The sequence below is a fragment of the Protopterus annectens genome, chromosome 5.part0 (genome assembly GCF_019279795.1).
Source record: "Protopterus annectens isolate FY-2018-M chromosome 5.part0, PAN1.0, whole genome shotgun sequence".
NCBI classification, from domain to species: Eukaryota; Metazoa; Chordata; order Ceratodontiformes; family Protopteridae; genus Protopterus; species Protopterus annectens.
Genome location: NC_056735.1, coordinates 1,767,980,143 through 1,767,996,424, shown reverse-complemented (window position 1 = coordinate 1,767,996,424; position 16,282 = coordinate 1,767,980,143). Strand labels below are relative to the sequence as shown.

Below are 16,282 nucleotides of genomic sequence, written 5' to 3'. Positions count from 1 at the left end.
CATGTACCAGCACTGATTATAAAAGAATCCAATATTTCTAACCTTCCTACTTTTCCTACCCATCTCACTTACAGCTCAGACTCCTCATACATACATTCAGTGCTTCCAACTTACCAAGTCCAACATATGCTACCCAGCCACACACAACCTACTATATCAGTTACCTACAGTATCTTCTATTTATTCTTGATGCCTATATAGCAATAGCTCTAAGGCTGTACCTTACTTTCAGAGTCTATAATCTGCTTCTCTCCATCTTTCCCTCTCTACTGCTAAACTGTATTGTTCGCACATTCGGTGTTATCCCATGTCATCAGTTGTATTCTTGTTTGGCTTGCATACTTAATACTAGTAGTATAGATGTTAGCTTTTATCTATTTTATTGTATTCTGTAATGTCTTCTGTACCATCGCTGCTTTATTTCTGTGTTTTGATTCAATAGCTTTGTCATGCTTTGTTTTTGAAGCTTTTCTTCCCGGGCCTCTACTGAAAACTGGCTCACCCAGGCCCAGTAGACCTTCCGGTAAAGAAATGCAAATAAATAAATAAATAACTTGATGGGCAGAAAATTTTACATATGCATACCATTGTGAACTGACAGAGCACTAGTATTCATTAAATCCTCTGTTCTAACTACATCACTGTTGTGGAAAACAGTATTCATTACAGGAAACGTTGAAGTCCTTAACTTTGCTTGAGTGAGCAGACTTGGGATTTGTAGTGATGTTTTTATACCAGTAAGTTTACTTGGGGTTTGTAGTGATGTTTTTACACTGGTAAGGTTATCTACATTTGAAGAGGTATGAGTTAATGGAAACTGGGGGGTACATGCTATAACTCGTACAACTTGAATGAAGTTGCATACATGTGCATTTTTGAAAATTTAGCTTAGGTGATGTCTTTAAATTTTGAGAAGATGATGCAGATTAGGGTTGCTTTCTTGTCATTCTGCTACAGTTTGTCTTTTTTGCTGAAAATGACTCAACTTTAATATAGTGTTCGTAGCTAATCAAAGTGAGATCAGGTCAGTTTTTGAGTGCTGCTTAAAATCAGATGCAGAAAAGTCACACTTTCACATACTGGTTTCACTGCAGGTAAACTGGTAATGTATTTCTTTACCATTTTTCCCTTGACAGAGGTCCGTTACTGTCTTTGTTGTTGTTGGTGTCGTTTGTGCATGTGCTAACTGCTGTTTTCTTTTTCTTTCAGTTGAATGTTTTGGTGGACACTGGAAGTAGCAATTTTGCAGTTGCAGGAGCTCCTGATCCATATGTTGTTGGGTATTTTGATAGTGCGCTGTAAGTATAATTTTGCACTGTTTTACTACTGCAGTGATTACACTGAAGCATACCTTTATACCAACATTTCTTTGGCTGTTAGCCTGACAGAATAGAGTGGTGGTGGACATGATGAAGACCATACAGCCCAAGTGATCATACTTTCCCTGTGCTTTTCCTTCACTTACTATTTTTTTTATGATTTCTGTCTAGAAAGTATGCTGGTGCTGACATTGTATTGCCATCTCTGATCCTATGGTATTTGATGCACTCTGATCTTAGAGAGAAATGCCATAATCTACTTGATGATACCATCACTCCTTCTCCAATCTTCCTTAAAGCTAACCCAGGTAACTTTATGTGCAGAGTATCACCTTTTCAAGTGAATTTAGTACATCAGCAGCCCACTGTATGTAGTAATACTTCCATAATTCCGTTTCCTACTCCATCTGCCATTGTTGTCCCCACATTCCCAATCTTCCTGTTCACTTTTGTGCCTTTTGCTTGTCTTCTGCTGCTGTTGACATCCATGACATATCCACCCTGTCATGGTCTCTTCAACAGATGTCCAGTGCTCTGTCTTCTCTTACTCATGGTCTTCTAGATTTTTACCATCTCCATAGCCTTCCTTTGAACATGCATTGTACTTAACTTAATGTTCTTGTTTGCATTGTAACTTGCAGAAGTGAAAGTACCTTAGCAATCCTCAGCAGTGCACTGTGTAACTGAGCATTTTCATCTTTGTCTTTACAGTACACATATGTGGCCTAGCAGTCCTTAGGTCATTGATACTGCTTTGTCATTCTGTACAGCATGATGAGGTCAGCTTATGGATAATGAGAATATCCACTTCCTCTGTCTACGCTAGACCTACCCCTAATAACATTCTGTATCACGACCTACCCCTTTTAACATTCTGTATCACTGCAGTATTAGCTACCTTACTTTTAACAGAGGAATGCTGTATACCTAAGGGTTTCAAAAATCTAAAGATAATTTATGTCTTAATCCAGATATTTTAGTAGGAAGTAGTTTTTGCCTGACTGAATCTCTGAAATATGCTGTCTGTAGGAGGACTTTGCTTTCTGTGAAGGTGCGTTGACACCTTGCACTATAATGATGTGAAAGGTTACAGTAAACTGAGATTCAAAATGAACAGATCTGTCTTAAAGAAGTGGCAAGACTTCTAGTGCAGACATTAGGAGCACTTGGTTAATGAGAGTTCTCAGCCTGCTATCTCTTCCCGATCTCAAAAGGCACACCATTAACACTTCTGGCAACTTCTATTTGCCAGTTGTTTGTATTGTTTATGGCATGAGCACTAAAACTCTTGCTGCCTAATTTGTGTGTGTTTTAATGACACTGGAAAGAGACCTTGTTGGAAAACTCTTGTATCTTTCCTGCTTTCTAGGAAATGTTCTACTGTGGATGCCTGAGCTGTATCTCTCCTTCTAATTCAGAAGTGTCCAACCTGCGGCCCGTGGGCTGCATGCGGCCCTCAGAGTTCTTCCATGCAGCCCTCGACCTCTAACTGCAACATCGATGTATGCATGACCCCAAAACACTTTTTTGTTTTGTGTTTTTCACTCCCTTGACCTGTAACTCTAACATCAGTGTGTGCATGCGCCAAAGCACCCTTCTAGTTTTGTTTTTGCACCAAAAAAGGGTCAGTGTGTTTACGCCATTATTTTGTGCAGAAGAATCTGTGTGTGTGTGTGTGTGCGTGTGTGTGTGTGTGTGTGTGTGTGTGTGTGTGTGTGTGTGTGTGTGTGTGTGTGTGTGTGTGTATGACAGAGAAAGATACATGTACAAAGAGGCTAACGATGATCAGTCTACCTACGGAACACAAACAAGTTAGATCACAAATATATCGTACATTAAAAGCACACTTTTATTAAATTGCGGCTTTCCTGAAGGGAGAGTGTTTTATTGAATATGAAATCATACCTCTCAACTGTATGGATTTTCGCCTCATCTTCCAATTTATGTCTTTTGCTTAGGAAATAAAAGTAGTCATCCTAGGTAATGCACTTCCAGGGAGTAAGAATGAGACAGCAGCCTAGGGTTAATGGGTCAGTAGTGGATCGACTATATGGGACTATAGCATATAAAGTTGTATTGCTTTTTCTGACAAACAAAAAAAACACCCAGTACTGTTTTGTCATTGGTGGGTTCTAAGCAGTGGTAGATCTCAGATTGGACAACAGCAAGCTTAGCTTTGGTGGATCATCAATACTGGCAAATCAGGTGGGCACAATGTCATTTTTTTTTAAATGTTGGGGGTTTTAGTGTGCATGTGTGTGCTAAACAGTAGATGATTATTAAAGACAGAGACTTACGGACTGTGGAGAATATGTTTCCTTGTTTCAAAACCTGATATTTTGGTACTAGGCATGCCAAAAGTAGATTTCGTAAGATATAGCTTCTTGCCATTTACAGTGGATGAATATTTACATTTAATGGACAATGTTAGCAGTATTAGTGTGGGCCTGTGGGGTTCTGAAGGATGTCAAGTCTACCACTGCCAATGTCTTGTAAAGTGACCTGGAAATGGATATTGGGATGGTGATGAAAAAATACAGTAAGCGGGCTTAGAAATATAGTTTAAAAAAAGTGAACTTGTAATTTACAGGCCATAATTTAATTTATTTCAGGTAGTCCAGATCCTGGTAGATTGTATACCATTAGACTTAATTAAGGAGAGCTGTCATTCTGGGGAAATTAGCAGCCCTAGTTTCAGTGAAAGCTCTTTTGTTTGCAGGTAGGAAGTTGCAGGATGTTGATGCAATGTGTTTTATTTATTATTTTTAATGCATTTGTCATCTCAAAGCATGGTTTTCTTTGTTGCAAAAGAAGGCAGGACTGAAAGAGTCATATAATGCTTAACTGACAATGATTGGATATAAAGATTATAAATGGTGTATAATGTTTGCAGCTACAGTTGTTTCAATGGTGTCTGTGATGCATAACTATTTTTGGGCCTGTGTCCCACTTTTATTTTTCGCTTTGTCCAGATTTCTTGCTTTAAGATTGAGAAGCATGGTTCCATACTAAATCAGAAGGTTGTATTTAGCTTGGAAGACTTTTCAGCATAATTATGAGAAACAGAGCCTTTTTAATATCTCTGCTTATTTCCAATATAAACTGCCATGTAACCTTGCAAATAACTTTCTTATTAAGCTACTTTAATTCTTTTGGAATTGACAGGTATGCTTCATTGCTTCAGACGTAAGCATAGAGTCCTAATGTGACTTTGATTTCTTGCAGCAGTCTGTGACTTACTTATCACAGTAACTTCTCTGTGTTTCTGGGTGTGTAATCAATTTACAGTTTGAAAGATGTTTTCCAAAAATAAAATATGTCCATAAATAAAAAAAAAATAATCCTCTCTGCACTTTGAGCTCTTGACAAAGTCTGGGAATTTGTTTTTTTCAAAAGCGAAGGTCAGCATTACAGCTCAGTAAATTGTCAGTCTGTGAATAACTTCTGCACAAATTAAAATGTCTGAATGTCAAATGGCTTTAGAGTGGAGGAAAGTTATATGTTTACTCCAGTATGTAGTATGATCTTTGAGAGTTTATTGTTTTCTTATTGATTTACTTTTGCTGAGCAGTTGTTTGTTGATTTATTGATGGTGGGAAATTGCATGGATGAATCCATCTCTATTATGATTTTTTTTCAGATATTTTGACTTCCAGACAAGTTCATTCAGTGATTGTGTGTCATGTGATTACTGAGATTGCCTATTTTACAAGTAGGGGCTTTGTGTGTGTGTGTGTGTGTGTGTGTGTGTGTGTGTGTGTGTGTGTGTGTGTGTGTGTGTGTGTGTGTGTGTGTGTGTGTGTGTGTGTGTGTGTGTGTGTGTGTAAGAGAGGGAGAGATTTAGTATGTATACAGAATATATTTTTTCAAATGGAATTCTTAGTTAAATAGGCCCCTGTTCTTGGGCAAGTAGACTTGAGTAACCAATATTAGCTCTTAGCCATCCAGCTAGGAAAAGATTTGTATGTGGATTTTCCATCTGGTTTGATGAAGGCTATGCTACTTACTCAAGGAGTACATTTATGGCTATCCATCCAGCCATCCAGTTGTTATGTTGCTGAACTACATTGTTTGATAATGAGAGGAGCTTTTTCAGAAGCTGAAGGTTTTTGTGTCAAGAACCTGTCCATACAAAGTGGCTTGTTTATGCTGCAGTGAAGGCTGTGGTCTTTGTAGTGAGAGTTTTAAATACAACCAATATTTCTGGGGTAGATGAAGTCTCTTAAGGCAGGATCTTTCTTAGCCTGGAAAGCAAGCCAGGGATGAAATTTATAGGGGCCAGTGAGAGACAGAGGAAAGCAAGAAGCTTTTTAGTCTGTTTGGATAACTAAGTGAACTTAGTCCTTTGACCTTTTTTGTCAGAAATGGATGTAGTCTTTCTTTTGGCAGGGTGTTTTGCTGAGGCACATGCCAAAAGGGCACTGCACTCAATAATGGCTGTTGTAAAGGAAGAATGCAGGGATGTTATGACCTCCTTATACCCTGGATGAGATACCCTTATTAATGAAGTGGGCCATGTAAAAAACTTTCCGTACAATGGAGACAACATGGTGGTCAAAAGCTAGGTTTCTATCTAGCACCTCACAACTGATTGCATCCTTACAACATTGTTATTAATGTGATAATTTGTGGGGACATCACTCTTCTCAAAGGGGATGATGATGCATCTTTCTGGCATTTAGCTTGAGGCCATGTTTCTGGCAACAGTTATTTGTTTGGGTGAGACCCTCTTAAAGCTTATTCAGAATTGTTTTATTAAGTCAATAATGTGGATTCTTTACTTTATTGCAAATGTGTTGGCTTATTTTTGTGTATTATAGTATTGCACTGCTAATGTTAACATTTTACATAGTAGGAATGCTGGAGTGGTTTTCCCAGTGAGAACTACTAGTGCCGTAGTGAATATCTGTTTATTTGTAAAAAAAATATATATTAACTAAGATGCTAGAGTTAGCTGTTAGATAAGAGAATTAGAATTAGAACAAGAACTAGAATTTTAAGGCAAATATTAGGCATTTATTACATTTATTCATTGTTCAAATGCACCTACAGTACAGCCAGGAGGTCGACTTTGGTCTCCCATGGCAGCGGAAGAGTTTGCTATATGATATATTTTATATGCGGCCCCAAGACCATTCCTGTTCACTCAATGCGGCCCCGTCAAGCCAAAAGGTTGGACACCCCTGTTCTAATTATTCTCCTCAGTCTGTCAGAAAAGTGAAGAGGCAGAATTTTGTTTCCATCAGAAAACATTCCAGTAAGAAACATTGGTTTTCAGAAAGACTGGTTTTATCTCGATGGAGGCTGTGAGCACTAAAAGGTCCTACAGGATTTTCTGTGCCTAGATTTCCTTGAGCACCATGTCAAAACTAATTGTTAAGGAACCAGATATGCAAACCTTAGATTCCTTTTGAACTGTAGTGGATCATGGCTAAGGACTTGTGGTTATTTAATCACACTTTTTCACCATCATGTGACTTATGCTATTTCTTCCAGTTAGGTGCTCTTCCATCAGTTCTATCGATAATTTTTATGCCAGCAAAAAAATTTGAGGTGAAGGACCGTTCTGGGGCTCTTAAAACTACCACAAAATTTAATGAATCCTAAAGTCATTTCTTTTTTTTCCACATGTGGCGAACCCACCATCATTTGTCTAGGTGTCAGTCCCAAAATATTTCTGCTGTTAGAGATCACCCTCATTTCCCAGCAGCATCAGAGAGCCACGTATTGTTTTACCTCACGACACTGTTCCTACTGCTGGTCCTTCAGATTGCTTGTCTTGACACTGACGGTATTTTCTTCAGTGATTCTGTTGATAGCTTCTGGATGCCTGTTGTATTGATGTCTGCGCAGCAGTCACAGGTAATCCCAAGGACTCTTAGCCGGGACATCCCATCCAAGTCAGTGTGTTTGCTCCCAGCTCAGTGCTAGCATGGTATTCCCAAACTGCTACATGCTTTGAGGTGATCATCTTTAACAGCTTGTCAACCAGCTTCCTTAATATTCACAGAGCAACAATATTCTTCATTGGCCTGTCCTTTCCAAAGGATTTTTGGAAATAAACGTTTGCAAAATGCCTAGCCAGTTATGCAGCCTTCCACTGAAAATCTTAATGAGGAGAAGGAGAACCCTTGTACCATCTTCTCTTAATAACCATAATAATGAGTTAATGCAGTTCATGCAACAGAGTAGTAGTTTTCCTTCCTCCTAGCATAGACTTTACAAGCCTGTGTTCTCCCCAACAGTCTTCCAGAGGGGTTAACTTTTTAAAATGTACTGCTACTATTACCTGGAGGAACAAAAGATATTGTGGCCATATTGCCTGAAAAGGATGACAGAATATTTGTCGCCCCTGAAATTCTCAGTTTGAGTGTGACTTCCAAGCCTGATGTTACTACCTCAGCTTCAAACCTATCGAGGAATCCCTGTTGGTTACCCCTGTGATAAGGAGTCAGGGGTGAAGGACATGGTTAGCAAATGTCTGTGCAGTCTACACCCAGTCCTTGATAACTCTACTTTACCTTGTCACATGCTGCTGTGCTTTCAGAGACTTTGCAGATGAAATGTATGGTAGTGTAATTCCCTAATGGCCTCCAGGAAAAAAAAAGAAAAAAGTTCTCCATGTCTTTGAGCTTCAGCCATCTATTGGTCCATGTGGCCTGTAATATAGCAGGTATGGGCTCCGAATGGAGAAATGATAAATCAGCAGTCAATCAAAAACATAAGAAAAAGAGCAGTGCAGACGTCTCAAAATCCTTTAATAAAATCAAATAAAACACAAACCTTTCAAGTCTCACAGGATTCTTGCTCCTTTTTTTTACACTGAGGAATTGCTACAATCTCATCAACATATACAACTTATAAATACCTGCCAGCAAATGAAAACTTATAAATACCTGCCAGCAAATGAAAACTGAAGAATCAATCACATGTTTGAGTACTAATTATCAGTTCAGGCTTTTAAACAAATACAAACTCTAAATACTGTTTATAAATATATAATAAGTGTTACTTATAAAAATGTAACCTATAAAAGTGTATTTGTAAAAAAAAAAAAAAATATATATATATATATATATATATATATATGTATATATGTGTGTGTGTGTATATATATATATATATATATATATATATATATATATATATACATATACGTGTATACATATATATATATATATATACATACACAGGGGAGCCCGCAGGATTTTTTTTTGCAGGGGCCCGCAGGATTTTTTTTTTTTTTGCAGGGGGTTGGAAACCAGCCCCCCCCCCCTCACACAGCCATTCCAGTGTCCGGTTACTTGGCTATTTCTCCCCAGTTGCCATAAACACTTTTTAAAACTCTGTGTGCATACTGTTTTAAGCTTTACTTCTACAATGATTACAGAGATTTGGATTTAATTTACAACTTTTATCTCAAACTTTATAGCACAAACATTGATAGACATTTGCTAAACCTAAACAAAGAAATAGTTTTGCAATGAAAACAGACTTGGCATTAAAACTTCTGTACCTTTGAAAGTCACATTCACTGAAACAGCATTGAAGCCCACATTCAAAGAAAATCCATGTGGCCAGTGATAGGTTAAGTTTACCTTTGCATTTTCAAATCATAGGCCTCTTGCACAGATTTTTGAAACCATGCAAAAGTTCTTTGACTCCCCTTCCTGATTATATCAATTATAATATAAAATAATTGTGTTATATCCCTTGTGTAATACAGCACCACTTGTTACAGCGTGTTTTAAATTTATAGTTTTGTACATTTTCCAGTAAGCCGTGAAACAAAACATATGAACCAATAATAACAAACTGGCCATTTCAGAACAGTTCAACCATAAAAGGCCACTCAAACTTCTATCATTACAACCCACCATTATCAGTCATTATGAAGAATCTGCAGAAGTAAGTCATCTGAATAATTCCACATTAAAGACATCTGAAATTAATGAAGTGGTTGTTGCTAGAAAACAACTTAATTTCAGAGTTTTATCTACAATTCAGTGCTTGCTGCCCTTAAAGAATAAATTGCCTAGGTTACATTAAAAATGGTAAACTGGTATATTGCAATAGGGAATGTATGGCAAGCTGAAAAACCAGGTTCATAGTTACTAGGCATCTCATCCAAAGGAGGACATACTCATGACTGCAGCACCCCACTCCCTTAAAATACAAATCTGCATGCTGTGGGAGTAGAACCTACAGCCCTCTACATCAAATGCAAGTATGCAGCCTGCTTTGCTACTAACACTGCTTTAAAATTCTATACCACAATAGTGATACCATTTGCTAAACAAAACAGTTGCACATTTTAAGCAGATTTAGCATGAGCAACAGTAAACTTCTCTTCCCTTGAAGCTCACAATTCATTGAAAATGCACTTGAAAATAAATTCCACCTGCTAACTCTAAAGAGAGCATTTCATTCTCTCTGTCACACACACACACACACACACACACACACACACACACACACACACACACACACACACACACACACACACGCACACACACGCACACACGCACACACGCACACACGCACACACACACACACCTCAACCTCTTCGTGCAAGAAATCTAGACAAAGCCTAAAATAAATATGGACAGATTATAAATATTGCCCTCATGAACTTAAAAAATTGCTAGAATAATAGGATTTGTGTTAGTATGCATTTTTCTAAAATATATGAAGTTTAAAACTCAAATGTCTGTTATTATTTAGCAACTTCAATCCTTTTTGGAGGAATATGGGGCAAAAATGTAGACATTCTGCAAAAACATGGACAGCAGAGGGGTATGCTACCTCCCTCTTTTACACACATACACACACACACCTCTCAATCAGCACAAGAAATCTGGATAAAGCCTGTTATAACGTTGGGGACAAAGGCCCAAAACTAAGGACACATTTCGAAAGTTGCTAGAATAATAGGATTTGTGTTAGAATGTCTTTTCTAAAGGATATAAAGTCCTCAAACACGTCATTATTTAGTAACTTTAATCCTTAATTCATCCCAGTGATTTGTCCAAAAAAAAAAACTGAATTTTTATGAACAATGCTATAATAAAGTTGCCATATTTGCAGCAAATACCCTTTCAGAACCCACCACTTTAGCACTGAAAGGCCAAAACTGGTTAGAACTGCCTCATCAACTAACATATACACAGCTTCTTACAACTTATAAAATTATCCAGCTTCCATCTGCCTGTCCAGCACCAAAAAACATTCTACACAACTATGTTCCCAGTCGGTCATTGTGATCCAGTGACCAAAAACTCCTGACTTTCTAGAAACCTATCAGATCTGCTGGACATTGTCTGTACTCATAAAAGATTGATAAGGCCTGTAACTCCTTAACTATGTTCATCAGGTCAATACCGTCCCTTCCATCTTTCAGAAACTCTCTGAAAGACATCCTAGCTAAAATATTTGTTCTTGCTCAAAAGCAGGGTAAACTATATCGCTATATGTGAACAAGTATCTTTTCATTCCTTATACCTTCTTCACTTACTGCCTTACTTCTGTCAAATTTGCTTCCCCAACTTTCTCTCTAAATATACCATAAGCTTGTTTTCCATCACTCCATACTGTCCTTCCTGTATGTATTAGACTAACTTACCTTTAATTTCTCTACAAACTGTCTAAAATTTCTCTAAATATTAAATGATTGTCATATAACTTGTATCAGTTCCGAACCAGTGTTTTTTATTATGTCTAATTTATTATTTAAACTGCAAATGTTTTTTTTTTTGTTTTATTTTTGAATATTGTAAAATTATTGTTATAAAATGTTTTATAATAATTTGGAGCTTTTCTCCTTGGCCCTGTGCTGAAAATGGGCTTCTACCCAGTCTGACTTTACTGTCAATAAATACAGTAGACAAAACATCTCGCACCCTTTGGCAAGCAAAAGCCTTCCAAAATAATTGGTATCTGCATTGTGTTATCACATTGCAGTCAGCCTACTGTTGGCTGTTGCAGTCAAAGTTTACCTGCCCTGGGTGGGTGGTGGAGATAGTGTCAGTGTGTAACATGCTTATATTCACAGCTGGTCTCATGTGTACAGACTGTACTACACCTTTTCTTAGCAGTACTGCATGATCTATAGTCTGGACATCTAGCTTCATTTTGCAGTTCTGTGCTGCAAGGATTTGACATTCTGAGCCTTGCTTCTTTGGCTACAGTGGCACCTGCCTCACATTTTTTTTTAATTTAGTGACAGCTCCACAGATTAAGATATTAGACATGTATCATATCTTTACGAGGGCACACTGCATTTGATGGTTATTGCTCCATCCCCTGTATTGCTGGAAAATTCCTCCTGCTGATATGGGTAACCCGTAATTTTATTACCAGAGTTTAGATTCTTTTTTCCTTTAAGTATTGTTTGTTTACATTCTAGTGGGGTAGGACTAGGGATCATGGGGATCAGAACGTACAACTTACCTAATGTGTAGATGATGTGTTTTGTACCTGTGAAGGCAAAGAAAGCCCTCCACTATGGAGCTAGAAATCTTTGAAGAATTGTATAAGTATGGGGCTCATAACAAGATATCCAGCTGCCATTCAACTAACAAATACTGTATTACTGACATTCGGGTAGTAGTGTCCTGATACTCTCCTCTGGCAGTCTGCTAAAGCTTAGAGTCCCTCCCACTGTCTGTCTGTAGCTGTAATGGGCCAATCACCTGGCAGTACAGGGGCTGTTTTATAGACCCTTTCAGCTCTCTAGTGCCATCATAAGAGAAGGATTTCTTAAGACTGCTCCTTACGTGGATCTCTTCATCTGTTGAGCTCAGATAAGAAACCCTGTTGGGTTTTATTTTCTCCCTTTGCTTTTTCTATCATTGCTTGAATAGTGTATTCTGCTACTGTGACTGTCCTTTCAGATTGGAAATGTCAGTATATACTTGGGTTTTTATTCTGGCTGCACAGTATAAGGCTTATACTGTTTATTATAAATTGATTGTTGGTTTCTGGGGATTTTTTTCTCTTCAGATTTGTTTTATGGCCACTGTGAATGTTAAACTTAGTTTCTCTGTGAAGGTTGGTTTACTACAGTTCCTCTCATCATTAAATACTTCCAGAGCTGTGAGTTAAACTCGCCTGTTGTTTCTGTTGACTAAAAGCTACATTTTGAAGTTTTGACAGGAAAACTTGCTAATATTATAGTTTTGCTTTGGTGTTAGGATTAGTTGAGGTGATTAAGTAGTATTACAGATTTTTGCACTTTTTTTTGTTTTTAAGTGGCAGTTTTAGTGCCAGTTGGATGGTGAACATTTCTCACAAGATGTTTTCATAAGTTTTTATTTCTCGTCAAAAACTGTTTTATGCTGTTTCTAATTTCTCATTTTTAACTGTATTTCTGAATCCACTGTTATTTTGTTCATTGCAGTGTTAAGAAGAGCATCCGTGAAGAAATAAACTTCATATTGCTATTTAGTGAATAGAGGGATGTGTTAATATTTTTACCAATCTTGACCGTTCAGCAATTAATTGCTTTGGCTAGTTTTTTGTCCCTTGACTTGATGGACTTTGATACAGTGCTGACCCCCCCCCCCCGCTACCCCTTGTGTACCTACAAAAACATAGATGTTAATCGAAAAATATGCCTCAGCCTATGGCGTTTCACTTCGCAATAGCCTTGGGCATTCACCACTTACCCTCTTTTGCCTCAAGAGCCTCTGGTGTGGTGGAAGTATTGCAACTGTGTCTAACATAAGGGTTAAACAAGTCCTCTGGGGCTGTACCATAGTACCATAGCCTGGTTCAGTATGGAAGAACCAAACTGTTTGGGTATGGAGGATGACAGAGGCACATAATCTGATGCCAGTGTTGATACCCCCACCCTGGAGATTGGCAGAGTAGTGTAGTGCATAAGAAAAAAAAGTGACAAAGACTTCACCGTGTTGCAAGGCAGCAATCTCAACAGGACCAGCCTTGGGCCATTTGGAACAGTTTGGCCCAATAGAGCCCCACACTAGGCTTTGACAAGGTCCTTATGGTTTACATGCCTAAGAGGTACTACAGTCCTACTGATAGTCTAGCTCCCATAGTAGTTAGTATTGTTAGTAACTGCAGCTTCATGCCACTTGTGTGGCTCACAGTGTTAGCTGCTCATACTGGCATAGTAGTCAATTGCTGTTTCTGAAGGCTCAACAGTTTTCACCCCCAAAACTAGTTATATTAACTATCTGGTTTTGTGTATCACTCTAGTTACCGTATCAAAAGCTAAGTTCAGTCTTATTTTGAAGTCTGATAGAGCAATACTGTTTACTTCTGCTTCTCTTGCTGATATGTTGTTAATGAATAAATTACAAGAAATAACTGATATGTATGGTCAGTCACAGACAGCATGACATCAAACCATTGCAAGCATAAAAAATGCTGATACTGTCTTTTTCATTTCTCCAAGTCATTCGGGTTTCTAATACCATGATGGGAATGGACCATTCCTAAGTCGAATTATGATAAAAGGTCATGAAATTAGTATTGCTTTAATCTTTGATGTTAGCCAAAAGTGCTCTTCACAACACCTGTTAATGTATCCAGAATTGATTCCTGCAAGTCATATGGAGTTATATGTATAGGTAACATATCTAAATGTGTCTGTAAATTCCTTTCTGTGAGACCCACTGCTCCTACTGCTATTGGTACTGAGTATGCTTCTTCCACTTTGCCCTCATTTCTGTCTGCAAATCCTGGTATTTTATGACTTTGTCTCTCTCTGGTTAATTGTCATGAACTGGTTCATTGCAACCCTGGACTTGAAAGATGCATACGCTATCCCCATTGCTCATCACTTCAGCAGATGTCTGAGATTTGTTGCGTCTGGTTCACACTGTCAGTTCTCTGTATTGCCCTTTGTGGTGTTCACTCTACTTTGAGTGTTTATGAAATACCTTTCCCCACTAGTGGCTCACTGCTGGACACTTGGAATTCACATTTTTCCTTACTTGGATTACTTGCTGATCTGTGCAGAGTCTGTATCCAGGGTGTTTGGAATCGCTAGAGTAGGTCTTGACCTTACTGTCCCAGCTAGGGTTCTTGTTGAACCTTAAGAAGTCATGCCTGACACTCTTGCAAAGTCATGTCTTCCTGGGGTACTTGATCAACAGTGACAAAAGAATGGGCTTTCTCACAGAAGACAAGGTCCTCGCCTACCAGACAATGTTTCAGGGATTCTCCAGAAGGAGCAACACTTTAGCAAGGCAGTTACTAAAAATTCTAGGACTGATGATGTCCATGATTCTTATGTTACCACTGGCCTGTATACACGTGAGTACAATTTAGTGGTATTTATGAAATAGTTGGAACCAGCATATTTCCTGGAAACCCATTTGCTGCTGGTGGACTTCCTCAGGTGAAAGTTACAGTGGTAGAGAGCTCAGTTGAATATCAATCCAGGACTTCAGTTTTCCCCAACTGTTCTGTGCAATCTGTCCAGACAGATTTGTCTGACTTTACCTGGAGAGCATTGTCAATGGGAGTGCAAGTGCAGGCCACTTGGATGCCCAAGGATGCATGTAAGCACATCAGTATCAAGGAAATGTTGTTGGTGATCCATGGCTTGAAAGTCCTTCGTCACCTGTGGACTCCTGTTGTTATAGACACCACCACAGTCAAGTGGAACTTCTGCAAACAAGAGGGTACAAGGTCTTACCCTCTGTGCTGGTTGGCAGCAGTGGCCTGGGAGCTGGCTTTGTAGCATTTCTGGACTCTTCAGGCATCATACCCCCCATCAGAGTAAAACAGACAGACTATCCAGATCCTCTACAGATCTGCACAAGTGGCAGCTCCAAGGCAGTGGTGTTCCAGGATCTAGTCCATATGTGGGAAATGCCTCAGATAGCTCTATTTGTACCCTTTCAAAACAGATCAAAACAGACAGCTAGAGAAGTTATGTTCCAGACATCCTTGCAGCCAGGTTAGTGGCAATGCACGAAGCATCGGAAACCATCCATGTGCAACTAACAGCGGGCAAAACTGCCTTTCAGTTTGTAGCCTGCTACAGAACACCCTCCCTATTACAGGAACCCCACTTGGTATTCCTGAGAACACTGGAGAATATGAAGGTCTCTCCAAACACTATGTTATTGGGTGACTTCAACTACCCAAACATTGACTGGGAAAACTACTCAAGCCCAAACACCCTCGCCCAACGGTTCCTTGAATTTATAAACTCTAACGCAATAGAACAACTGGTCACCACTCCCACAAGAGGGAACAGCATATTGGACCTGGTCATCACCAACATGGGGACTCTGTGTTCCACACCAGAGGTAAACCCCTCATTGGTAAGATCAGACCATAAACAAATTTCCCTGGACATCCATATCCCGTCCCCACCCCAGCCAAGGAAATCACTGTAAAGAATTTCTCAAAAGCCAACTTTGCACTTCTCAAGACGGAGGTGGAATCCTTCAAAGCCCCTGGGCCAGAGGATAATACAGCCCAATCCACAGAATCCTTTACAAATGCATTCTATGAGCACCTGCAGGAATGCATGGATCGTGCTATCCCAAATAAAACCAAGACTCACTCCTCCAAAAACAGGAGACCGGTCTGGTGGACCCCGGCCATAAATAAGCTATACAACAGAAGGAGGAAGCTACTACATGACAGAGCAAAATCCCAAAAAGAGAAAGCATCTCTGATCAGTATTAGCAAGAAACTTCGATCCCTCATAAAATCATCAAAGGCCAGTTTCGAAAGAAAAATTGCCCTAGACACTAAAGATAATCACAAGGCCTTCTTTAGTTATGTCAGGAACATGGGCGGAAACTCCCAGATATGCTCCGAATTGTTGCATAACGGTACAAAATATACCGAACCTACAGACATAGCCAACATCCTGGCAGACAGATTCAGCAAACCCCCAAAGGAGCAAATGCCTATCCCAACTGAATGTAACCTCCCTGACATCACAGATGCACAGGTGAAAGCTCTCTCCAAAGCAA

The 16,282-nt window shown here is 39.0% G+C and overlaps 1 protein-coding gene across 2 annotated transcripts in view; it reads left to right on the top strand.

Moving 5' to 3' along the window:
* Positions 1–16,282, top strand: part of BACE2 (beta-secretase 2) — a 1,024,906-nt gene that overhangs the window by 338,916 nt on the left and 669,708 nt on the right. For both annotated transcript variants that reach the window (XM_044071568.1, XM_044071569.1), the window contains exon 2: positions 1,210–1,298. In XM_044071568.1, coding sequence (XP_043927503.1) covers positions 1,210–1,298 — 89 coding nt within the window. The remainder of the gene's footprint in view (positions 1–1,209; positions 1,299–16,282) is intronic.